Source organism: Melospiza georgiana, chromosome 16 (genome assembly GCF_028018845.1).
Source record: "Melospiza georgiana isolate bMelGeo1 chromosome 16, bMelGeo1.pri, whole genome shotgun sequence".
NCBI lineage: Eukaryota > Metazoa > Chordata > Aves > Passeriformes > Passerellidae > Melospiza > Melospiza georgiana.
In genome coordinates, this window is record NC_080445.1 from 4,292,859 (window position 1) to 4,317,900 (window position 25,042).

General features: G+C 51.3%; 1 protein-coding gene across 1 annotated transcript; it reads right to left on the reverse strand.

The window, feature by feature from the left end:
- Positions 1–879: 879 nt before the first annotated feature.
- On the reverse strand, positions 880–16,690 carry AMZ1 (archaelysin family metallopeptidase 1). Its single transcript, XM_058035616.1, has 7 exons — positions 16,648–16,690; positions 8,806–9,139; positions 8,027–8,194; positions 7,036–7,164; positions 6,550–6,713; positions 5,013–5,189; positions 880–1,571 (listed from the first exon to the last, which is right to left on the reverse strand). The coding sequence occupies exons 2-7, from the start codon at positions 9,107–9,109 to the stop codon at positions 1,002–1,004; spliced, it is 1,512 nt and encodes a 503-aa protein (XP_057891599.1). The 5' UTR covers positions 9,110–9,139; positions 16,648–16,690; the 3' UTR covers positions 880–1,001.
- Between the last annotated feature and the right edge of the window lie 8,352 nt (positions 16,691–25,042).

The window sequence follows — 25,042 nt, forward strand, 5'->3', positions numbered from 1 at the left end:
AGCGTTATCAGTGCTCAGGGCTGAGGGAGCAGGGATGGAGAGGGGTCAGCCTTCCCCATCGGCCTCTCCAGCTCTGGCTATAAATAGCAGGAGGAGCAGAGAGGAGCAGCGTGCCCTGGCCATGGGAAGGGAGGCTTTGCTCTCAGGGTGCCAGCACGGCACCCAGTCCTGCTCAGTGGGAAGAGGGAAGGGCCAGGGTGGTCACTTCCCAAGGCAGAAAGAGGAGCACAGGTGTGGTTCCCCTTTTTACATTAGTAATTAATGAGTCTGTGAATGTTTCCAAAGGTTTCCTCTCCTGTGCCAATCCACAGAGGATGTGGGCAGTTCCAGCTCATGCTCCAAGCCTGGCTTTGTTTGAACTGAGGCATCTCAGGAGATCTTTTGAGGGTCTGCCAAGAGACAATTGTCAGGCTAACGCTGCTCTTTGGGGCAGAGCTGCCAGGGATCTTCCTGCTTTACTCTGTGCCCATCTCCTCCATTTCCCCCAGCTCATAATGAGAGTCCATCAGCCTGGATTGTGCTCCTGTGCTCAGCACAACCTCCTGCTGGTGGGACTGCAAGCAGAGCACTCTGAGTGTTTGAGGGGGAAATCTCATCTGTGCCTGGAACTGACTGCTAAGCAGAGAAGAGCTCTCTGTGTGGGGGAGCTGCCCTGGTTTAATCTGTTTGTATCTGTTTGTTCAGATGGCCCAAGCTCCTGTGTGAGCATGTTCAGCCTTTAGTGGGGACCTGGCTGAGCTCTTCTGGCCAACTTCAGACCAAGAAAACAAAAGCACCTACATGGGACTTGAGGTGGGTGTGGACTGGTGGTGTCATTTAGACCAACACAGGAAAAACCCTTGGAGAAGAACTAATCACATCAAAACGGTGTTAGCAATCTCAGAAATCAAAACACCTTTTATTCCTGGGGGGAGTTGCTGTTTCTCTGAGACAGCAACAGCCTGGGGTGAGGAAGGCTGGAAGCAGTAAGGTGAGCAAAGCTGGCCCAAGGCAGCCCCAGCCTAGTTGTCCTCCCAGCGCCAGCGGTGAGGGGACGATTCCCCTTTGGAAAGTTTTCTGGAACTCAGCTTCCTCCGCAAGGAGGAAAATTTGTCTCCAAGAACTTTGCGTAGGCCAGTGCTGTCCCTAGCAAAGGGCAGGTCCTTCCTGATAGCAGGCAGCTGGCCTGTGAACATTTCCCACTTAGCCAGGGCGTCCACGCTCTCGTCCACTTGAGCCAGCTCCTCCTCAGAGACGTTCCTCTCCAGGGCAGCGATGCACATCTCCAGCCACAGCTCGTAATCCTTGATGGTGTCCGTGGCCTTGGTGTGCCCGGGGGGCCGGGGCTGGCCCTGCCCCTCCTGCAGGGAGCTGGGCTGCTCGTCCTGCTCCAGCTCTGGCCCCAGGGACAGGCCCTGGCTGCAGGTGTCGGGGGTCAGCGGCTCGGACAGGGAGGTCACGGCCTCGGAGTCGTTCTCGCAGCACATGCCGGAGTCGGAGCTGAACGGGAGCATGTCCTCGGAGGCTGAGAGCTCTGCTGACTCCTGCCTTGGCCACGTGGACAGCACGGTCTGTGTCCAGGCATACAGCTTCTGTGTGAGAGGAGAGAGGTTTCATTGTGGAGGATGAGAGATGCTATTACACCTTCGCTGTGTTTGCCAGGTAAACCTGTTTATCTTGGGTGGCTCAGCTGCTGCTGCTGCCACGATCCTCTCTGCCAGACAATGGGGTCAGACAACTCCTAGTGACCCTACAAGGCAGGAGCTTTCTCTTGTCCATTTACTTGGACTGTGGCAGAGCTGCCTCCAGTCAGATGTGGACTTTATCTGCCCTGTTATTGAAGGTGGTAAGGAGGAAACTGCACCAGATCACTCCCTGCTCTGTGAATGTGGTCTCTAGGAAAGGCAAACCAATGCCTCTCCAGAGGAAAGTGTGTCATTATAGAAACTCCTCAGATAGTGGTGAAGAATTGGGTTTCATCAGGTTGTTACTGCCTGTGGTAATGTGTGTTTTATTCCCAAGAATAGCTCTTCCCCTCCTGAGCTGAGATGAACAAGTGGGAAGGCTGATTCTAGGAAAGAATTAATGAAAGGAAAATGTCTGAGACAATTTCCTTTTTAAATATTAAATGCCACAATGAGGCTTATAACAGGCTGCTCCTGGCACATTTGTTCTTTATGCTTTAGGGAATGAACCACAGTACTCCAGTCATCCCTGGCTAATAGGTGGTCTTATCTGCCTTGCTGCCAGTGTTGAGCTTTTTTATGTGTGTTTTTCAGTTTCTCACACTCCTGTGGCCTATTTCTTCTCCTTTACTCTCTGTAGCTCCCAGTGATCCATCTGCAGAGCCCCCAGTGGCTCAGCAGTGTCAGGATTAGCCTGGGCTGTCCCCATGGTGTGCCAGGCACCGAGCTGGATCTGTCCCTGCTCAGCTCAGGGGGAGCTGCAGTGTTTGAGGAGCAGGCAGGAGATTCCCAGCCCTGTGCAGCTCCCTTCCCTCACAGCCCCCCATTGCTTCCCCCTCCTCTCCTCCTCTATTGCTGTCTCTTCAGGCAAGTGACAGAAAGGATAAAGAGCTCAAATTGAGTGGGTGGGAGAAATCAGCCCTGCTTCTCATTTCAGTCTGAGCATGGAGCCTCGGGGAAGAATTCTGTACAGGAATAAAATGGACTCTTTCAGCTTAGCTAATCCACCCTGCCCCCTCCCTCTGGGGCAAGAAAAGTTGTAAAGGGACAACTTTTCTCCTGCCTGGTCCCACCTCCAGTGGGCCTTCCTTCCCTCCCTCTGGGCTTATCCAACAAAGGCAGTGCCAGAAGCTGCAGAGGGAGCTGGGCTAGTGAAGGGGACAGCAAAGCTACTGGAAAGCTGCAAGCAGCCCATGATTTTGTAATGGCTCTACATTCCCAAGAATAGTGAATCTGGGAAGGAATCCCAATTGCTACTTAGCCCAATTCCCAGGAATGAAAAAGGCTGTGGAGATGTGGATTTTCCAGCAGTACATTTGGGCTGTTCAAGGCAAAAAAAAGGGGATAATCTACTCAGGATTACTGCCTGAATTCCCAGAATCTCTTCAATCTATCTCATCCTTTGGGTGGCTTTTTTCATTTGAACTTTGGGTGGGTTTGAAGGGCTGCAGCCTCTTATGTTCTCCTGTTTGACCAGGAAGGGATGAGCTCTGTGTGGGTTTTGTTTACCTGCAGGCAAGAGCAGCTGAAGTGGATGTCCACCCCGAGGATGTCACTGAGACCTGCTGTCTGTGTGTGTGTGGCCACTGCAAACTCATCCAGCCACCATGTGAGGACAGCCTGGGATGCTGCACAAGCAGCAGGTGGAAATGTGGAAATGTTGATTGTGGTGAGGAAACACCAGGATAATTAACTGGCTTTCAGTTTTCAAGATGACTCACGCTGGAATAATCAGCTGAGATAAAAAATGGAGTGTGGTTCTGAGTAAAACTCAGATAAATAAGTTGAGGAGCTCTTTCTGCTGCATAAGGACTGGTTTCCTGCCCCAAACTGTGTCTCAGTTGCAGATCTGAGCAGTGTTACCTGCTGCTGCTGAGGCACAGTTTGGTTCTGGCATTTCCTGTGGTTTTTAGGAGTGTCTGAAGCTGTTTTGTGCCAGGTGGGGATCTGTGATTATTTCCAAGAGGAAATGTGACTTCAGAGTTACACTTAACGTGCTTGGCAAGTTAACTTTGCTCTCTGTTATTGTCTCCAAATGCTTTCTGCCCTCTTCTGTCCTGTTCCTTAACTATTTAATTGATCTCTGGCATTTATGTCTCCTCTCAACACTATGGCAAAGCCTCTTACAGAGATTATCACAGCTGTCCTACACCAGTTTATGCTGTATCTAGTTGAGCTTTGCCTTCCCAAGGAAGCAGATGTGACATTTGGCAAGTGCATCATTCCTTAAGGTTTGTGTTCAGAGGATGCTGAGCCAATTACAGTATTTGCTGCAGGTGTAAGGGCAAAAATATTTCTAGAAAAGATGAATGCAGGTGGCCATTCTCTTCATGAAAGCACTGGCTGGATGCTGACAGGCTGGGTGTTTAAATAAAGCAGAATTTATTTGCTTTATTTAAGCAGAATCTTCTGGTGGTCTGGGCAATTTAGACACTTCTCAGACAGAAGTAGGGACCAAAGAGCCACAGAGTCAGAGAAGGGTCTGGCAGCAACACAGATAAGTAGGAAAACCACAAAAAAATGTGTGTTTCCCCACAGTCTTTGCCATGCTTCTGTGTATCTGATTCCATGCTGAATGAAACCAGAGGCATCTCCTTTCTCATTCTGCTCATATCTTGTTACAAATACAACCCACAGACTTTAAAATAGGCAGTGAGGAAAATCCTGCCTCTGAGCATGATGTGTGTCAGACAGGAATCACAGCCAGGGAGAAGATGGGTGCTGAGTGAGAATGGGGATATTATTTCTATTCCACCAACCATTTGGCTACTGAATCCTGCTTTTTGGACAGCAGAGGTAGAAAACCCTTTCAAGAGCTAAGGGTGTGTTAGCATTGTTCCTGGTCTGTCTAAATGTGGTGTTAGCAGTGATGTGGGTGAGAAAAGATGAGTTTGGGACCCTTTCTCATAAATTTAAACAGAGGAATTGCAGCAAAGTGCACACATGATGTTCTCTCCCTGTTCCCAGCAGCCCCGGAGAGGCAAAACTCCAGGGTGGCACAGGAAAGGGCGCAGCTGTGGGAATCCCTGCACTCACTTGCTGCTCCTGCTTGCAATCTCCCTGCCCTTCCCACCTCGTTTTTGGGAGTAGGAAAGTGTGGTTGGGCTGTGGCAGTGTCCCTTGGGAAGAGCCAAAATCCCTGGAACTGTGCAGAGTGCTTTGTTGGTCAGAGCCTGTGTAGAACACCCCCATGTCCAGGTGTGAGGTGCCTCAGCACTACATACTGAGATCTCCTGGGATCTCCTGCCTTCAGCAGGCTGCTGCAGCACCCTCGGTGCTGGGGTTTGGGCTGAGCCAGCCGGGCCCTGCCCTGTCCCTGCTCCAGGAGGCTCCGGGCTCGGGGCTCACCCGGTAGCGCTCGATGAGTTTGAAGCCCACGACGTGCTGCAGCTTCCTCAGGCAGATGGGGCAGGGCTCCAGCGGCCGCAGCAGCGCCTCCTCCAGGCTCAGGGCTCCCTGCATGATGCACTGCAGCCAGCGACACGTCCCCAGCCCCATCAGGTGGCAGATCTCATGGCAGGTCACCTGGCAGGGAAGCACAGCAGTGCATGGTCATCCCTGTTTCTGCTGCCTCCTCCTCTGCTGTTCCACCTTCCCTGCTCCCCTGCAGTCTGACCAAGCTCCTGCTCAGCAATGGCACCTCCCCAGCCCAGGCTTGTCCAAGGTGACAGGAGAACCTGCTGCCTCTTCCCAGCTCCATGTTTGTGTTGTGGAGAAGGAGGGGTGGGTGTGAGTGAGGCAGATGCGGGGGGTCCTGTAGGCAGAATGTTTGGTGCTCCTGCTGCTCTTCCTCAAGGACAATGTGGTGGGTTTTGTTGTTTTAGGGGTTTTTTAAAGAGGAAAACCAGTCCCACTGAGGCCTGAAAAGAGCAGCACAGGCTGTGTGAGAAATGTGCAAGAAGCTGTTGGCAATAACAGATCTGAGTCCTTCCAGAACAGACTCCATTAACATTTGTGCCAAAGCAGAAAACTGAGCTGGAGTCAGCTGGCCAAGCATGACTGCCTTGGGAATTGGCAACTGTGGAAAGGCTGAAGATGGAGGACTCCTCTCCTCCTCCAATATCATAATATCATTTAAAATTATTACAGGAAGAGGTCTCAAACTAGAAAATCCTGAGCAAATACCAGGGGAGCAAAGGGAAGTGGCTTTGCAGGTGCTGGTGTGACTGCTCTGTGTGGGCCAGCTCTGGGAGGAGCACTGGAGGCAGAGCTGGAATATGGCAGATGTTGGGATGAGGGAGGACAGCACTCATGAAGAGATGTGTTGGAGTTGGTGGGGTTTTAAGCGTTCTGCATTTAAATAGATGACTTGGCTGAGATATTATTCTCTGTTCTTCTCCTCCATCCATGTAACAGGGATGGCACAGGGACCCCTCTTCTGCAGCCATCCCTTAGTTACACACAGCTCCACCAGATATTCTGATTATCCTCCAAATGCTGTATCAGCCCTGCTATGCTTGACAAGAAAAATACTCAGGATTACCCAAGCATGAGCCTGGGAGCTGGGCAGGGCTGTTTCAGTCCTGCTCCATGACACAGTCTGGTTTAGTGGAAGGTGTCCCTGCCCATGTCAGGGGTTTGGAACAAGATGGTCTTTAAGGTCCCTTCCAACCCAGACCATTCTGTGATTCTGAGGCAAATCCTGTAGCCTCCCCATAACTGGTGTTGTCACTTGCTCCAGTGGTGAGGGGAGTAGGAGCTGTCCATGCAGTGCACTAAAATGGAAGATCTTTATGTCTGAATTCAGTGTGGGCTTAGCTGTGACTGCCTGTGCTTCTGGGAGCAGTCTCATGGCTGCTTCACTGGGCTGAGGTGTTTTATGCCCTGGCCTGCAATATTTAACCCTACCCAGGAAAAAACGGGGTGCAGAGGTTGCTGGTCCTACCTTACAGCACTGCACCATCTCCTGGGCACTGAACTGCAGGGTCCTCTCTCTGCCCTCCTTGCTGACTTCACACAGCTCTTCCTTCTGTGTGGGTGGGTTCAGGCTGCTACAACCAGCCTGGGGGAAATCCCCAGAAAACCTGGCAAAGCTGCAGACTCCCACTTCTGTGAAGAGAGAGGAGTAAAGTCAGGCATCTGCTCTTTTACAGCTGTCTCTCACCTTAGGCAGCATGAAAATACAGCTGTGGGAGCACAGTCCAGCTGGGCACACAGGGTGTGATGAGACCCACTCCCTAAAAGGCTGGTATCACCCCAGTTACCTCTGCCTGGACCAGGAGCTCTGATCCCCCTAATTTCACCCTGGGAAAGCCTAATTCCTCTTACAAGGGAACAGCATGTTAAGATTTGTCTATTCCAGTATCACAGGGAAGGGACAGTGCTGCCTTATTCTCACACCGTGCTGGATCACCATGGGACACCAGCCCACCTTGTCCTGGCAGGAATTTGCTGAATGTGAAGCTCCAGGTCTCACATGGGTAAAGGTCCAGCAGGGTAAGTCCAAGGACACACAGGGCATCCATGGGCTTGTTGTTCTTCAGGAAATTCAGGATCCCATCTGGACAAAAACAAGAGAGATGTTCATTTAAATGAGGAATCCCTGGAAGGCACAGAGCCAGAATTTCTGCTGCTGATGGGGAGGAGGATGCAATCCAAGCCTACAGGCAGGCAGGGCTGCTGGATTCATCATCTCAGGTGGAGAACCATAGCTGTGTAGCCCATCTCTCAAATCAGAGAGGACTTGAATTTGGAAGTGGTGCTGGGCACAGAGTCAAAACAAAGCAGAGATGCTGACGAATTCAGTACTAACCCATGGAAATGAGCACCTGAGAGCAGAATTTCCCTACAGGCAGTTCAGGATTGAGCTGGAACAGCCCCAGGGCTGCAGTGCTGGGTCTGTGCTGAGCATGTGCTGCCCATGGTACTTGCAAACACCTCATTCCAGGTGGATGTTTGTGCAGTGTGAGTTTGGCAGCTGGCAAATCCAGTCCCCTGGGGAACTTGTGACACTTGAACCCAAACTTCCTATCATGAAAGGCCTGTGAGTTCTCCCCCTGCACCACCCAGGCCAATAATTTACTTTGGCTCTGGACAGGGGATGGGAGAACTCAGACTGCACCAAATCAACAGAGCCTTCCCGCAGAGCTGATCCGATCCAGAGCTGGACCTAAACATAATAGCACTGAAAAACACAAACAGCAGAGGAAAATATGATGAAAGTCACTTTGTTTTTTATTCCTGTTTCCAGCCTCAAAGCTCTGGCCTTTCCATGGGAACAGGATTTCTGCCTTTTTACTCCCTTCCTCATCCCCTCCCAGCACAGGCAATGAAGGCTGTGTCAGGCATTTCCTGGGGCAGAGCTCGTGCCCGTGTGCCAGGCTGGTGTCTCTGTGGGCTCCCTGCTGCTGGTCCTGGCTCACCTGCATGGAGCTGCACCCTGTCCGAGTCCCGGCTGTGGCGGAAGCAGCAGTGGATGGAGGAGACTGGGATGGAGGGGAGGCACTTCACACGCAGGCCCAGGAAGAAAGACTCCACACAGCTCTGCAGGGAATCCAGCAGCGAGAGCCCAGCGGGGCCTTCGATTAAATCTGAGGGGAGAAGCTCTCTGTCAGTGCCTCACAGCCAGGGTGAGCTTTAGGCTCTGTGATGGGGTTTTGTGGCACTGGCCACAGCAACTGGGCAGGCTGGTTCATTCTGGAGCTCATTGCTTACTCTGGGATGTGGTGGACACCTCTGGATGGTTATGGATATAGAGGAGGAGAGGGAGCTCTTTCTGAGAGGTTGCACAAGGCATTAGTATGCTCTCATTAGCAGAGCAGATATGCTGGAAGGTTTTCTCCTGTTTAAGATGTGCAGAATGATTAACGTGGGAACGGGTGGCGGTGTTTAATGAACCATCAGAGACAGACCTCCAGAAATGCTGGTTTTTTCAGCATTGTTTCATACTTTGATGTACATACATGCATAAATTCATAGTGACCCTCACCCAGGGGCACACATACTATTTATATGGCAGGTCTACCACCATGGCTCGTGACTCTGGACTGGGGGCATGTCAGAGCCCTGCCTGCTACACTTGTCTTTGCTCTGGCCATTGCATTTGCAGGTGACTCCTTAGAGGAGCATGTTAGCAGCACTCAACACCACCCACCGCCCTCCTGTGTCTCTCCAGGCAGCCTAGTGAAGATCCCCCCATTACCTATAGGCTGCAGGTAAATGTGCTTTCGACAGAAGTTCTGCTTCCTCCTCAGCATGGCGTGGTAGAAGGTCTCGAAGTCCTCGGGGGCATCGGGGTGGCTGAGCAGCCAGTCGAAGGCCGTGCGGATGAGCAGCGTGCAGAACAGCGTGCGCTGGGGGTTGTAGGCCTCGGACAGGAACAGCTTCTCGGCCCTAGAGAAGGCCTTGGCGTAGAGCTCCTGCAGCGCGGGGTCCGTGGAGATGAGCGCGTCCTTCAGAGCGCGGGGCCCGAAGCTGAACTCCTGCGCGTGTTTGCACTGCAGCATCGCGGGTTTGCACGGCGGCGGCGGCACGGCCTGAGGGAGGGGACACGGCCGTCAGCACCCGGCCTTGCCAGGGATGGGAAAACTCATCATGCCTGAGGAACACGGCCATCAGCGCCCGGCCTCACCAGGGACTGGAAAACTCGTCATGCCTGGGGGACACAGCCATCAGTGCCCGGCCTTGTCAGGGACAGGGAAGCGCCTCACATTTGGGGGACACAGCCATCAGCACCAGGCCTCGCCACAGATGGGACACGACCATCAGCGCCTGGCCTCAGCAGGGATAGGAAAACTCTTCACGCTTGGGGGACACGGCCATCAGCGCACGGCCTCGCCAGGGACAGGCAAGCGCCTCAGACTTGGGGGACATGGCCTCAGCGCCCAGCCTCACTAGGGATGGGAAAACTCCTCATGCTTGGGGGACATGGCCATCAGCACCCCGCCTTGCCAGAGACAGGAAAGCTCCTCACACTTGGCCCTTGCAGCAATGAGCACCAATACCCCGGCTGCAGGGTGTGGTGGGATTCTATAAACACTGCACACTGTGCTCCGGGCCCTATGCTCCATGTGGGAGAGGCTGTTATGGGTTCTCCACATCCCAATGGGTGTCACTGGCTCAGGGACCCTATGCCAGGACATGGTGCTCAAAAATACACAGCCCCAAAATGGTGCTGGGTGTCCAGAGTAAACCAGATGGCTTGACTGGTTTGGGGGTTTTTTGGTGCTCTGTCCTGAAGCCCCAAATAGGTGGGAAATACCTCTGAATGTTGTGCAACTGGTTGCACTGGACCTTGTAGGCTGTGGTGCTCCTATTTGCTTGGGATAAACCACACTCCTTGGAACAGGTCCATGTCAGGAACAAAGAGGCTGATGTTGGTTTTTATCTGTTGATCAGAAGCCTAAATTTCTGCTTTATCTGACACCAGTGAAAGCAGCTGTTCTCTGGTGACAATTTCCTCTAACACCTTTTAATCCTAGCTATTATCCCAGGGCTCCCAGTGCTGTTGTCAGGCTGCAGGATTTGGGAACATTTGCCCAGCCAAGGTGGGACTTGCTGTGCGAGGCTGGTGGTGCCTCTCCAGCAGGACACGCTCGGGCCCGTTGCCATCATGTCCTTTCATGAACAGCTTCATGTCACACTGTGTTAGCATCAGCAACGCTGGGGATGATGTCAAGTGGTAAATAAAGAGCAAAAGAAAGCCTGCAGCACAAAGAAACTAATTTGGAGCTTCCTGGAAATATCCTCTCCAGGGTCCTGTCTAAGGCCAGTATTCTCCAAAGCTGCAGAATTCCTATTCCTACTTCTATTCCTAATTCCTATTCCTAGCACCTATTTCCCACTGCAGTTTATGCACTTGGGGAGGTGCCAGTGAACACCTTGGGGAGAAGGAATCAGAAGAGAAAACAAAGCACAGCCCCTGTGACTAATCCATGTCTGGGTTTTTCCTTTTTGTAAGGAGACCATGCCAAGCAGAACTGGAGCATTTTGGAGCAGTGCTTTGGGCTTTTTGCCTACCACAGGTAAGTGCTCCACCTGTTCACAGCAGAATGGGAAATTTGGGGGATACATGCATAAAAGCTCAGGGTTTCCAGGAATAAGTGTTGCCTTCTTCTAGGCAAGTTCATAATAACTCAGAAGGAGCCAGAAAAGCTTTCTGGGTGGACACCAAATGCATCAGCTGCTGACCATCACTGCTCTAGCAGTAGCATTCAATCACAGGGAAAAAAAATAGAGAGATTAAATATTTTGAGGAGGAACTGTTTAAGTCTATAATTTAAGTAGGTCTTTAGCCTAGTTCTGCTAGGTAAGTGACATTCAGTGGCCCCTGAGGACAGCAATATGATTAAGAAAATTCAATATTTAAAAAAAGTAGTACCAACATGAGCCAAAGCCTCTCCTCAGTTATGCAGAGGTGGTTTGCACTGTGAGAGAAAAGTGGCAGCCCATTAAAATTAACAGTGCATTCCTTCTCATCTAACCCTTGGGAAGAGCTGTGTGTGTATTGGTAGTCCTTAAAAGGGCTCATTTTAGTGTGATCTTTTCTGTCTCTAAGGGTGTGTAGCTTGGAGAGGGAGTGGAAAAGCAGTTTTCTTTCATTTTTGCAAGCTTTGTATTTCACTTGCATTAAAGGCTGACAGCAGGTGGCATGGGGGGACCTGAAGTGCTACAAGGTTCCTAATCCTGTGAAAGTTTAGAAAAAAAAAAATCTGTGATACTTTCTGAGCTCTTCTTACTACCCAAAATTGTCAAATTTGTTCCAACAGGTTTTTACAGGGAGCAGCAAGAGTTTGTGTGAGGTTTCCCTGCACTTGGCGACCCAAATCTCTACACTTCTGACTTCCTTCCAGATTTGGGAGCACAAAGTGAGAGTCTGACCCCAGCAGGTCATCAGGAGTTTTGCCTTGGAGGAGGGTGAAGATTGGCATTTTCCTAATGGACAAGATTTCACTTGTTCTGCACAACTTTAAACCCAAGCATCCTTTTCCTGGTGATTGCAGAACTTTCACTGGGAGCTCTTAGCAATTTTCAGCTCCCTGAGGATGTGATGCTGCTGCCTGCTTAATGCAAGTCAAGGAAGAGACTTTGCACTTGGTCCAGGTTGAGACTGATCATGTTAAAGGATTTAAATTTCAAAGTTTCTGGAAGCATGAGCTGCTTTCATTAATGTTTTGGGCAACAACTGGAGTGTTGGTCTGGGGAGGGGGAGCTGGTCAGAAAATGAATGAATTTTTCTCAGCTAAATGGGAAGCAGCAAAGAGTGGATGTATGTGACAGCAAATACAATGAGTGCACAGTCTTGTAGTCAGTGTTCCCCTCAGGGTCCCTCGTGGAGTATAGTTTGAGCCTAAAGCTATGGGATATACATTGTTCCCCTAGACTTCCTAAAAGGGGACATTCACCCAGCTCCAGACATTCCCAGCTGTGTCCATGGGTGTTTTGTGATGCTCCTCATGCCCAAGGGTGCCCATGACGACGCTTCAGTGGTTCAAAAGCTCAGACACAGGGAGGCATTTGCAGGAATTCAGTCTGGAATTGCATGTGCCTCCTTCTCCTGGAGAGTCTGGCTGTGCTTCCAACAGAACAGCACAACCCATTACACTCCCCAAATCCAAGACAATTACTTCTCTTTAGTAAGCTTTTCTAAAATACTTCATTGGAGAAAATTAATGCTTCAGAAAAATTTTATGGACCAACTTTAGTGGTTGATAAAAGAAGCTCTTTTACCACGTTAGCCATAGTAGATGTTATTTGTCTTAGTCTAATATAAGGATATGGTGTTTAATTTAACTGGAGCAGAGCTACAGGGCCTTATAATTTTTAGTTCTTGTGCTGAGGGTGCCTGCTGTAACTCCCTGAGGCTCAGGAGGGAATGGCACTTGGGCTTGGATGGTTTCTTTCCCAACTCAGTTTTTAAGATGACAAGGTGGGGATGAAGAAGTGGAAGCACCAATGCATCCTCCTGCCCTTCGGGTATTTCAGAAGATGTTCTGCCTTTAAAGAAGCTGATTTGGCCCCTTGTTAAATGACAAGCGGTGGGACCTGACCAGCAAGTCCTGGGGAGGAGAAAGTAACTCCTTTTGTTTAAAGGCCAGTAATTTGTAGTTGTACTTAGGAAAATGCTTTAAGCAAAATAATAATCTAGAGATCTGCTGCAAGTGGAGACACTCCCCACATCTACTCCTGTGCTGGTTTTTACTTTACTATGAGGAAAACATTCTGTTCTCAGTACACATTTTGTTGCTCCATCTCACAGCCATTTGCTAACATTGTAATTTTTCCTAAACCAGGAGTATCTGGTTTAGGAGACCACATAGATCCATGAAGGTTGGACCTGATGATCTTGGAGGTCTCTCCAACCTCAGTGATTCTGTGAGATGAAGGAAAACCAATGTCCCTGTGTACAGGATGGAACATGTGGAGGATCCAGGGCAGGTTAGGAGCCTTGCTGGGAATCTCATCCAGCCCCTGGAGATTTTCCTCTTTTTCTCTGTTATTTGCATATTTCATAGCATCCATCATCACCTCCACACAGTGCAGAGGAGACACAGAGAACCCAAAGGTTTTGGCATTTGGCTCCTTATCTTTTCCTGGCACCACCTTTCCCAAGGATTATATTGTAGGGTCCCAGTTGTGGCCTTTCTGCTCGTGGTGCTCCACAAGGCATCAGATCCAACACACTCCCTGAGGCTTTCAGCACCACTCTGAGGTTTCAGACCAGATTGGGCACATTACACAAATCTCTTTACTATGGAATCTTCATGGTGAGTGTTTTCACAAGAAACACCCCAAAATCCTGGCTCAGCACGTGACACCTGAGCAGTCTGTACACTCCCTTTCCCACAGTAACCTGTTAATGTGCTTCATGTGCAATTCAGGTTACTCATAAATAATTCTCTCTGCAAATCAGACACATATAAATTATTCTCTGTAATTGAAAATTACCTATGAATTATTCTGTTTGTAATTCATAGACATGTCATTTATTCTCTAATATATTGACATTGCTTTCTTGGGTAGATATGCCTGGGGCTGACAGTAACTGGATGATTTTCAAAGGCCAGGGCAATATCATACAGTGTGAGCTCATTTGGGATATTCTGACAAGACAGGGATGGTCTTGTGTGAAGAAATTCCATGTACAGGTCCAGAAAGGGCACTCAGTGCATTATGAAGTTATTTGATATTGTATAGAATTTGACCCTAACATTGCAAAGATTGTATAATTTTTAAGGTCTTTCTAAAGTTATTTATTTTATAAGCTAACTTGTAAGTAATTTCTAGCTCTGACTCTCCCATAGGCACTGCAGATGCACAGAAGGAGATTCCCTCTGTTCCCTCTCAGCTCTTGTGAAGTATTTGGAGGCAAACTGACTTTACCTGGCTCTTTGTGTGTCAGAGGGACATTAGCAGGGTCCCTTAACACTGATTAATTACCTTTGGTAGGTGCTGTACTGTAAACAAGCAGTGATAGTGCAGAAAATTCATTGCCAGTCAACAAAAATGGAAAGCCCAGAGCAAACATAACGAGTGATAACTAATTATCAACACATGCTCCAGTTACTTAATAGCTCTTTCCCTGAGATTTGCGCTTGGTGTCTGCTACTGCTGCTCCAGTATCAGCCTCTCCTTTTCAGTGCTTCCCAGCATTGCACCCATGACAGCCTAAAAGCAATTTTCTCAATTTATTTCTTTACATGTATAGAAAGAGATTTTTTTTTGACTGAGAGGCTCTGCTCCAAATAAAATTCTCACTGGTCCAACTCCTTCCTCAAGGAGCTCAACACAGAGCCAGGCTTTGCCTGCTGAGTAGGCTCAGCTCCTGGGGTCACACCAAATCTCTTTGGCCAGGCTCAGACCTGGTTTTGAGATACTCAGCAGTTTTCAGAACCAATCCCCTCTGCTCACAGAGAAAATCCACTCTGGACCTGCTCAGCCCTCTGCTTGCACCCCCGTGGCAATCTCTGTCCAGTGGCATTAAGTGGCCACAGAGCACTGAGTCAGATGTGTGAGTGTTCCAGCCCAGAAACTCAGATAAAGCATTCTGGCCTCACGTAGTGCCAGATCCCAATAATATTTGTGTGTGATGTCTCTAGAATATGTCTGTGGCTCAGAAACAGATGGTCTTGGGAAGAGTCATTCCTGGTGCTGTGGAAAGCTTCAGGGATTCACACGAGCATTTACCAGGAGGAGAAGCTGCCTGTCCTATTGGAGCTGTGATTGATGTGTTTCTGCTGCAAGACTCAGCCCTGGAAGTTTGTCCTCCCAGGAATCTGCCTCATTAATTAACTTGGACTGCTGGACAACTTAGATGGACAACTCCACAATATGCAAAAAAGGTTTGCAAGGTGAAAGACAAGATTTGTAAAGGTCATTAAATACCTAACATGGAGGCAGATGCTTCCTTTTGTCCTTATTTAAATATTCTTATTTAAGTGTTCTTAAGTATTTAAGAACACATACACGTCCACTTTGCCTTTGATTTTGTTTTATGTTAAAGCCTGCTCTCTCAGTGTGCTGTGCTTCATTTTAATACGTCCTGAGGACATGCATTATCCCTCGGTTCAGCCTTCTCTTCTACAGGTTTTATTTATTCTATGCTCGTACAAAGCACTACCCTATTTTTCAGTGCCTGCCATTTGAGGCTTTCTAAGTGTCACACAAACATTCATGAACTTCTCTGTGCTAGCCTGCAGAAAGTAAGCTGGCAGTACGTGCCTTTCCCCCTCCTCCCCCTCATCACCCATTTATTCACCATTTTCAGAGTTTTCTCTGTTCATTTTAGTCTGGTTCAAGTGCCTGTGCTGCTTCTCCCATGCACACATGTGATGAAGGGCTGGCTGTGTTCTCCTTCCCTGCCTCTGACATGAAATAATCCTCCACAATCCATGTCTGCGTGCTGTGCACTCGCTAACCAGACATCCAAAACCACGGAGCAGCATCTATCAGAGGTGTACAACAAACGCAGCACTGCAGAGATAGCCGAGCTCTAATCACTCAGCTCCAGGCACTTTGCTCTTCATCATACTTGTCTAGACAGACTAAATGGTCTCTGCGAGACAGCCCCGGTGTCAGCCAGGGAAGCGGCTGCGTTTTCCATACGGATGAACTCCCAAACAGGTACGGCCAAGGGTGGGTATTCCCTGGAGCACGGGCGGAGTGAAAGCGCCTCATCCCGCGGTGAAAAGGTAAAAAGGCTGCGGTGCATCCTCCTCCCAGCACAGCCAGAGCTTTTCAAGCGGTGCCGCCAGGTCGGGGATGTTTGTGGGCATTTCACAGCCCAGGGGAAGGAGGGGGCTCCGAGGTGTTACTACAGCCAGCAAGGCTGGGGGGACACGGACAGAGCCCAAAGCCGCGGTAGGGCCGGCTGTAGCTGATCAGCAGCCAGCGCTGATCAGGGTTACTGCGTGCGAGGCATGTTCTGGAAGGGCTGCGGGAGCAGGAGCTGCTCCTGGGACACCTGAACACCCCCGGCCCCGCTGAGGTGGAAAAGGGGCTGTGGATGCTGGAATCACACGGGTGGGTGTGCAGGGAGGGAACGAGTCCCCCAGCACTCTGGGACGATGCACCAAGCACGAACACCGAGCTCAGCCCAGCACCGCAAACCCCCGGAGGGTGCACCGAGAGTGCCCGGCAGGACCCCTGGAGTCCGGGGGATGATGCCCGCAGCGCAATCCCTGATCCCCGGCGGGAGATGCCCCGAGCGCGGTCACCAGCCCCGGGAGGGGGATGCCCTAAAGCGTGACCCGCCGCCACCGGGGGAGGATGCCCCGAGCACGGCCACCATGGCCCGCGGAGCGATGCTGTCGCCGGGAAGCGCTGCCCGTCCCCCGGGAGATGCCCCGAGCGCGGCCGCCCTCACCCGCGGAGCGGTGCCCGTCACCCCGGGGCGGTGCCCATCACCCACCTGGGGTCCCGCCGCACTCCGGGGCCGCCCGGACCCCCCTTCCCTCCTGACCGTGCCCTCCCGCGAGGAGGCGACCCCGCGACACCCCTGATGTGCCCGGGAGGACAGGACAGGACAGGACAGCACAGCACTCACCGCCCGCCGGGCCGGGACTGCGGAGGCCGGGAGGAGCGGCAGGGCCGGGGCACCCGGCTCGGGGCTGGCGAGGCGGAGCGGAGCCCGGCAGCGGCGGCGGCGGCAGGAGGAGCAGCAGGAGGAGGAGGAGAAGGAAGAAGAAAAGGGGGAGCAAAGGGGGGCTCGGCCCCGCCGCCGGGAGCCCGCGGGATTCGCCGAGCGGCCGCGCAGAGCCGCCTCCTGCCGCGCCAGGGGCAACCGCCGGGGGGCGCCCGAGGGGAGCGGCCGGGCCAGGGGACACCGCGACAGGGACGGGACACGGGGACAGGGACAGGACACGGGGTGCGAGAGGGACACGGGGATAGAGACAGGACAGGGGGACAGGGACAGGACACGGGGACAGGGACAGGACACGGGGTGCGAGAGGGATACGGGGATAGAGACAGGACAGGGGGACAGAGATAGGACACGGGGACAGGGATAGGACAGGGAGATAGGGACAGGGACGGGGGTGCGGGAGGGATACGGGAATAGGGACAGGACAGGGGGCGGGAGAGATGCGGGGACAGGGACAGGACACGGGGTGCGAGAGGGATACGGGGATAGGGACGGGACAGGGACAGGATACCGGGTGCGGGAAGGACACGGGGTGCGGGTGGCAGACACGGGGAGCCGGGAGGGGACACGGGGTGCGGGAGGGGACGCGGGGTGCGGGGTCAGGACACGGGGAGCGGGGCCCGGTGGCGGTGGCGGCGGGTCCCGCTCGGCTGCCGGAGCCCGGAGCGGGCAGGGAGCGCGGGCAGCCCCGGTTTGGGGAAGCGCACTCCCCAGAGAGCCCGGGTTGAGCAGCGCGGCGCTGCCGGGGGGTGGGAACCCTTTAATCTGTGCTCTAACGAGAGCCGGGCTGTCTGGGGACTGTTTGTGCCGGTGGCTGGTGCCATCCCCGCCCTGGAGCCGTGTTTGCATTCGCCTTGATGCCTCGCTCGCAGCATCGCTCCCACACTGCCCGAATGCATTTGTGTGTCCCACGATGTCCTTTAATTCGGGAATATTATCTGTTCTTGGAAAGGTTAATTACATTAAAAGAGTGGATCTCTGTTCCCATTTCTTCATGGCTTCATTTATTCTGCCTTTCATGTTTTGATCCTCTTCAGCGCTTTGATCCCTCACTTCTGCCATCCCTGGATGGGAGGAAGAAGGAATACCCTGGCTGGGACCCAAGCGTGTCCCTAAGTGACATAAACTCAAATTAAGAAAAAAAATATATTTTACAGCCTCAGGGGCTGTAGCAGTGCTGGCAGCCCAAATGCCATCTGCACACCCAGCACAACCATGCGGCTCGCAAGGGCCACCAGAATGTCCTGGACCCGTCGTGGCCAATGACTGCATGCCATGCTGCAGGATTAGCAAGCAGCAGGATGAGACCATCCCTGCTGCAGCCTGCGTGCCTGGGACCTGCATTGCTCTGAAGGCACTGGCAGCATCACTGGTGAAAAATTGCCCTAATTTGCTGCTCTCATAATCAGGCCAAGGCGAAGCAGCAGCTTCTCCTGGCAGCAGACACTGCTCGTGAATCTTCCTTGTGGGAAACCTTCCTGAGATTCAGCGTGTGGGAAGGGCAGGGGGGAATTCTGAGGCCTTGCAACAGCATCTTCTTCCACTTCAGCTGCTACCCAAGGCACCGGAGATGCCCTCTGAGCTGTTTTAATTGGTTGCTGCTTGTAATGAGACTTTATTTGTATTAATTACTTAAATTATGTATTTATGAGTTGCTCTGAGTACACCATCAACATGTTTAGAGCCATAACAAGCCTCAAAGAGTCAGCTCCTACATGAGGAACTTGTGAACTGGAAAACCAGATGCACTGATATAGTGTGCTCCCAAAATGCACAATTATTTTTTTGTTGAACCTCTTGTAAACTTAAAAATTAGTAGTTGGCTTAGCTGCCAGCCCACTGACTGACCAGCACAGGTAAACAGGGCTGGTGTTGTGGTTAAATGTTCTCATAATGATGCATTTATCCTGGACAGGCACAGGGGGAGGTGGGCTGTCCTTGTGAGGGAGAGGGAGGCAGGGACGGTGATGAGGAAACAGCCACACCTCACTCTCTGACTTTCTAGGAGACAAGTGGTTTCATCAAGAGAGGATCAGTAGAAAAGGAAGGGAAAAGGAAGCAGGAGGTCATCAAAACTCAGATGAGAAGACAACCAGGAGGTGCAGAGAGCAGTGAATCAGAGGGATGGGGGTTTGGAGCTGTGCAGGGAGAGGAAGGGCTCCAGGACAGCTGCACTCACTCAGCATTGGCTCAGCTGTTGCTAGAGCTGGTCACAGCTCAAACGTGGTGCTCACCACAAGTGGCCTTTATCTGCAGTGATCAGCAGCAGTCACCATTCTGCTCTGAAATCAGCTGTTTGTGCAAAGCTGTGTTTCCTGGAGCAGCCACGACCACGGAGGATGTAAAATACAGGGGTGCATGCCTTGGGCAGGTGAGTGCAGGGAACTTCATGGGGCAGCACATCCTCAGGGAGAAGCAGAATGAAAAAAATCCCAGAAGTGCTGCCTGAGACTGGAATTTAGGCAACTGTAGCTATTTAGCCAAAGAAAGTTGTGTAGATACACAAATAGCTCCATGGGCAGAAAAGGCAGGTACCCATGAGCTGTGTAAGCCAGAGAGAGGAGACGGCCCAAACCCACAGCTGCAGGCTGAAGGCAGACTAATTGAAATGAGAAAATAGGCATTAATTTTTTAAAGAATGAAGTTGATTAGCTGCTGGAACAAATTACTGAGGAAAGTGAAAGTCTTCCCATGTGATAGTGTTCTCTATTCCAGATAAGATGCCTCTCCCCAAGTGGGCTTCAGCCAAGCACATGTTCCTGTGCTCAGCAGAGCAAGGATGGGATGAAATGGGGTGGTCTCTGCTCTGAGGAGGTGAAGAGGTGACTTTGTGGCCCCACCTTGATTTCAGGAAATGAAGGCTGTGCTCTTGTGATGGGTTTCTAAATCCCTCCTGGATGGCGCTCCTAATTTCAGTTTGTGCTGCTACCACAAAGCATAAATGCACACAAGCAAACTTTCTGAAAGTTTGGACCTCAGCAGCAGCCCAGAGAGAGCAGAGTGGGTTCAGCTTGTGGTTCAGCTTTATCTCTTTGCTGGTCAGTCACAAAACCCTGACCTACCCTTGGGCAGCACCGTAGAACTACCAGCAGCTACTTTGATGTTGGTCCTAAAGCAATTGCAGCCACATCTGTCACACTTTTGGACACAAGGAGGAGAATTAGGGAATGCCCCCACAAAAAAAAAAGTAAGAATCTAATTTCACATTGCTGCTTCTATGGAAATGAGTAAAGTACAAAATTTGCTGGGAGGAGCAGGCTCAAAATCAAAGGGTGAGATCTCCTACATTTTAATGGTGATGGAAAGGAGGAGAAACGGGACTGACTGGTTTGCACAGGAGATTGAGAGTCCCCAGCCTGGGAGGATGTGGCACAGACCTGTCTGGGGTCAGGATCACTCCCTTTGCAAGTCCTGGTGGTTGAGGGTCTGATGCAGGAGATGAGGAGTTATTAAAGCAGGGTTTCACCTTGAACTGGGGAGTCTGAGGGACCTCATCTGACAAGACTGCAGGAGGTTTTTGCTTCCTCACTGAAATCAGTTGATTTGGCTCCCTGCCACACATCAGAGGGTGTGGAAGGGGGATGAAGTGCTCCTTGTCTCCCCCACTGATACCATGAAAATGCAGTGCATTGTGCTGGTGCTGTGGGAAGGCCCCTCCTTTGCCCAGCTGCTGCCCTGCATTGGGCAGTGCCATCCCGTGTGCCAGGACATGCCCATGATGCTGCCTCGTGCCCCATCCATCACCCTTCCCCAAAAAGCCCTGCAGACAAACCTCCTGTGGGAGTGGGTGAGCAGCCCTGAGTGTGGCACTCCAGGATCTCCATGATCCCCCTGAGAAACCCGAGGGACCAGCAGCAGTGAGGGAGGAGGTGGCAGGAGAGAAGCAGAGAGCAGCCGGCACTTTCTGGTAGGTGATGGGCTGGGGGCATCACTGTCCCTAAGGCAGGGCCACTGTCCCTAAGGCAGAATTGTCCCTCTCTGCTGTGTCCTGGCACAGCCCAGGCTCTGCTGGCAGCTCGGGGAGGAGTTTTAATGAAAACAAATGTTTGGCTGGTGTTACTGTAGGGCCACAAGGAGCACACAGAGAGAGCCCAGCCCCTCTTTGATTAGTGAGAGCAATCTGCTGCCACAGCTGATGCTGGAGGAGAAGATAGGAGAGAGAGAAAGAAAACAGCTCTGGAGTGAAGATGAAAACACTGGGCAGAAGATCTGTGGGTGGATGAAAGGGAGCCATTTATTTGCAAATAAGTTGCTAGATCAGGCTCCATGTGCATCTGGGCAGCTTCTAATACTATGGGCTTATTCAGAGCTGAGAGTTTTGACTGGAGCTGGAGACTCTTGAGACACCAGCCCACACATGTGGCTGGTCCAAGTCTGTCTTGTGCCAATCTGAGGAAATTTTAAGGGTCTCCTTTACTTTTTACCATTGATTTTGTGTCTCTGCAGGAAGTCAGTGTGGCTGCTCATGATTCATTCCCATGAGGAAGCATGATTTCAGGTTCCCAGATGGCTGCAGAGGCAGAAGAGGGGGCAGATATGTATTTTTACAGCCAGGAGAATGCAACTTCAGTGTACAAATTTGGCTTGGCTTAGAAGATGTGGGGAATATACAAAATGATTCTTTATTTATCTATTTTCATGATTATCTTCCTCTTGGCTCCTGATTAGGCTTTAGGAACACTGAGGAAGGGGGAGGCTGCTGCCTGAGCAATCCACCCCAGGATTTAAACTCAGCCTGGTATCTGGTGTGTGTTCCCTGGGACTCAGCAGAGTCCACTGATTGAGTCCAGCAGAAATAGCTTTTTGCTTCCTGGTTCCAGAGGAGGTGTTAAGTAGGACATAGATAAATTTGGGAATATTAGTAAGGGAGGAAGGGCAGCTATTTCTTTTGAAATAAATCTTTGATAATAGATGTTTGGGCAGAGAGCTGGGAAGAGCTGCCCTTTGTAGAGAGCTGGAGAATGAGACTTTTGCAGATAGGAAACTTTTTGATTCCAATAAATTATTGGGCAGAAATGGATGCTTGGGAGCATTTCAAGTTTCTATAGATGCAGCCCTGTCTGGCACTGAGTCCTGCAGCGTTTCAGCCCAGGGAGTGCCTGGCTGATGTCAACAGTTCAGGGCTGGGTCGTGTCCTGCAGGGGCATCTCAGTCTGCAGGAATTTGGGGACAGCTGTGTCACAGTGCATGTGAGAGGGGTTTGGTGGCACCCCAGCTTTAAGGTTTTTCAGTGTTTTCCCTGAGATGCAGAGACATCAAGTTGCACATGGTCAGTGATGTGAAACAGGCTCTCCCCACAGAAGGAGGGGGGTCTGTGCCTCAGAGGCAGAGCCCTGCAACGCTCTGCCTGCGTAATTAAAACACTGCAGTGAGATGAGACACGAGATGGAGAGCAGAGATAGTTGGAGGCACTGAGAAACAGAAGTGTTTTCAAGTATTTTGCTGCAGAGTGACTGGAGAATTTGCCTGGTTTTCCCTTTGTGCTGTCCTGAGCCAGGTGACTCGTGCTGGGCACCCAGGGGGACACATCACTGACACGGAAACAGGAGTGGGCACAGGAGTGGGCACTGAACCGAGTTCAGGCATGAGGCACAGGGGAAGCACAGGGGCTCCAGAGCCTCAGAGCTCATCTCTGTGCCTCACTGGGCTGATGTATGGCTGTGATTTTTGGCTGGGGAGCTGACCATAGCCCAGTTTGCCCTGGGCTGGGTGAGGATCCTCTTGTGCCCGGTGACGCTACAAAGGCGGCTGAAGGCCAGGTGCTGTCACTGGAAACCAGCTGTGAATTAATGCTCAGGGTGTGATTAACGTGCTTTCTAAATGCATTCATGTCCTGTCGCACTGGCTGCAGCTCTTGTGTCACATTTGGTGTTCTCAGAACATTTATTAGCCTTACAGATCCCTTGATTATTGCTTTCTCTTTTATAATTAAGCCATGAAACCCAGCATGGTGCAGCTTGTGCAGTATTAATTTATGGCTGGTGTATTCTGCCTGTGCCCTAGGATAAGGCTAAATGCTGGCAGCTGGATTGCTCTTTGCACAGGCACTATTCTGAAATTTTAAAATATTATTATAAAAATCACATTCTGCTTGCATAAATGCGACTTGGGGCTGTGCACTGCCATGATTAGTGAGGTGTGGTCTGACTTCCTCCAGAGCAGAATCTGTGCCCCTGGCAGGGCTGGGAGAAGGGGTTTCCTCCTGCCCCAGGTGATGCTCTCCAGGTGGATGCTATTAGCTCTGCTCCAGTGCAAATGCAGCCCCACTGCTCTCCACTCCCTGCCCACCCTTCCTAGGACACGCCTGTGAAAATGTGAGTCTTGTAAATGAGTTCTGTTTCACTCCTTTTTGTCCTCCTCTTCTTCGTGTGACAGTCAAGTAGAATTCAGGATTTCCTGCAAGCCTGCAGCTCCACGGCCCCTTTCTGTCAGCAGCAGCTGCCATGGATGTCTGAATAGTTTTCCTCCTGGCTGGTTGCTCCTGCCCCCAGAACAACAGTTTAACAGTTTGTGTGGCCATGTGGTGAGCTGAAAAGGGAACAAAAATAGCATTAAACATGTCTGGTTAATTTATTTTTTTTTATTTCCCCTCTCCTGGGAACTAGTTGTAGGAGTGACTGTGCTGGAGGAATTGGAGCTCAGAGCTACTGGGAGGGAAATCACTGGAATGACACAGACCCAGTGCCCCAGCCAGTGCTGGCCTTGAGGCAGCAGTTTGAATGCAGAATTCATGAGGTCTTTGCTGGGCCACTCACTGCTTCCTCTGGGTAAATCCAAGCAGCTTTGCAGCCACCTCCTCTGAGGCATGAGCTGCAGCACAGGGTGGGCAGTGATGGGCTCCAGCAGCTCTGCCCATGTGGCTCTGGTGTCCTATCAAATATCAGATATGGGGACATCTGCTCTCTAGGCGCTGGCACTTTATGTCAATGTCCCTCATGTGCTCTTCATGGGCCAAAGACTCCACTGTGGAATGGCAGCTCCACTCCACTGTGTTAGTGACACACATACCCACACTGCTCAGGTTATTGATTATTGTTCAAGCCATTTCTGGGGACGTCTGACTGCTGATTATCTCAAAGGTTCTGTTTCAGAACCCGGTGCCAAGCCCTGCGTGCAGGATGCAAAGCTGTAGTGCAGAAACTCTTTGAGCTCAGACGTTTCCATGGAGATGAATCTTTGATCTCACTGAAATAAATAAAGGGCGGGGAAGATGCTCCCAAACTAGGAAGGAAGGCAAGGCTGATCCCTACAGGGCAGAAGTTCTCAAGAGGAATTAGGCTGACAGGAGGCTTCTCTTTTCATCCCTCCCAATGCCATGTCTGTGGCAGCAGGGAGGTTGAGCTGTGTGCCCGCCAGCACACATGGGGAACGTGCCCTTCATGCAGCCAGGCAGACACTCTGCACCTTGGAGCTGCCTGATTTAAAGCTGCTGGAGAGGCAGACCTTTGTCTGCGCTGCAATATTCACCCTGTGCTGCAGGACTGGGAGAACAGACCCAGGGTTTAACACCAGTGCAAGGCACGCTCCTTTTCTTGACTGTGGTGAAGCAATGAGAACAGCCAGCAAAAGTGCTCTGTGTATGGATAAAATATAGAGGGGGGGGGGGGAAAATCACATTTTACTCTGGTGTAATGTGCAAAATAGAAGTGTTTCCTATGCTGACATGGAGATGGTGACCAAGGGCAGCAGTCAAGTTGGCTTTATCCACTCGGCTGAGCTTTGACCGCGCCGGCCAAAGAGCTCGTGTGTTCTTGGAGCTGTGGGCAGGTCTGTTACTGCTGGCACTGGGAATTGAGGCTTCTGTGGATGGAGCAGCAGAGAACTCATCAGGGAAGGGTATAATCAGCAGAGCAGTCTCAGAGCTGCTGCTCAGGGTAGGAGCACACGGTGGCAGGGCACATGGTGTCAGTGTCAGTGCCCTGGCCAGGCTGGGTGCCCCTGCTGCTGCTGCTGCATCCCTGCTGTGCTGGGCACCGCGTGTGCCCTGCCCTGCCCACTCCAGATCTGCTCACAGGACGCTGCCAGATCCCTCCCTTTGTCTCAGCTGCCAGCACGGCCCCAAACAGGTTTTATTGCAGCGTGTTGGGGTGAGCAAACTGCTGTGTGCAGCTGGTTTTCCTCCTTTTTTTCCCTAAATCATCTTCCTCGGATGCATTGAGCTGCCAGTTGTGCTAATTAGGGTCTCTCTACTCCAAGGGTTATCACCCAGCTCTTAAACACCTCACTCCCACCCCTGCTTTCCCTTTCCCTTTGTGCCTTGCTGGACCTCAGGCTCCTGAACGACTCAACCATCATTTCA

Bases quoted from the DNA above. Each gene is read 5' to 3' on its own strand.
- AMZ1 (XM_058035616.1), bottom strand. From the start codon at position 9,109: ATGCTGCAGTGCAAACACGCGCAGGAGTTCAGCTTCGGGCCCCGCGCT. The intron at 8,195-8,805 runs GTAATGGGGGGA...TTCTCCCCTCAG, and splicing joins CATTTACCTGCAGCCTATAG to ATTTAATCGAAGGCCCCGCT. The intron at 7,165-8,026 runs GTGAGCCAGGAC...GTTTTTGTCCAG, and splicing joins CAGGGTGCAGCTCCATGCAG to ATGGGATCCTGAATTTCCTG.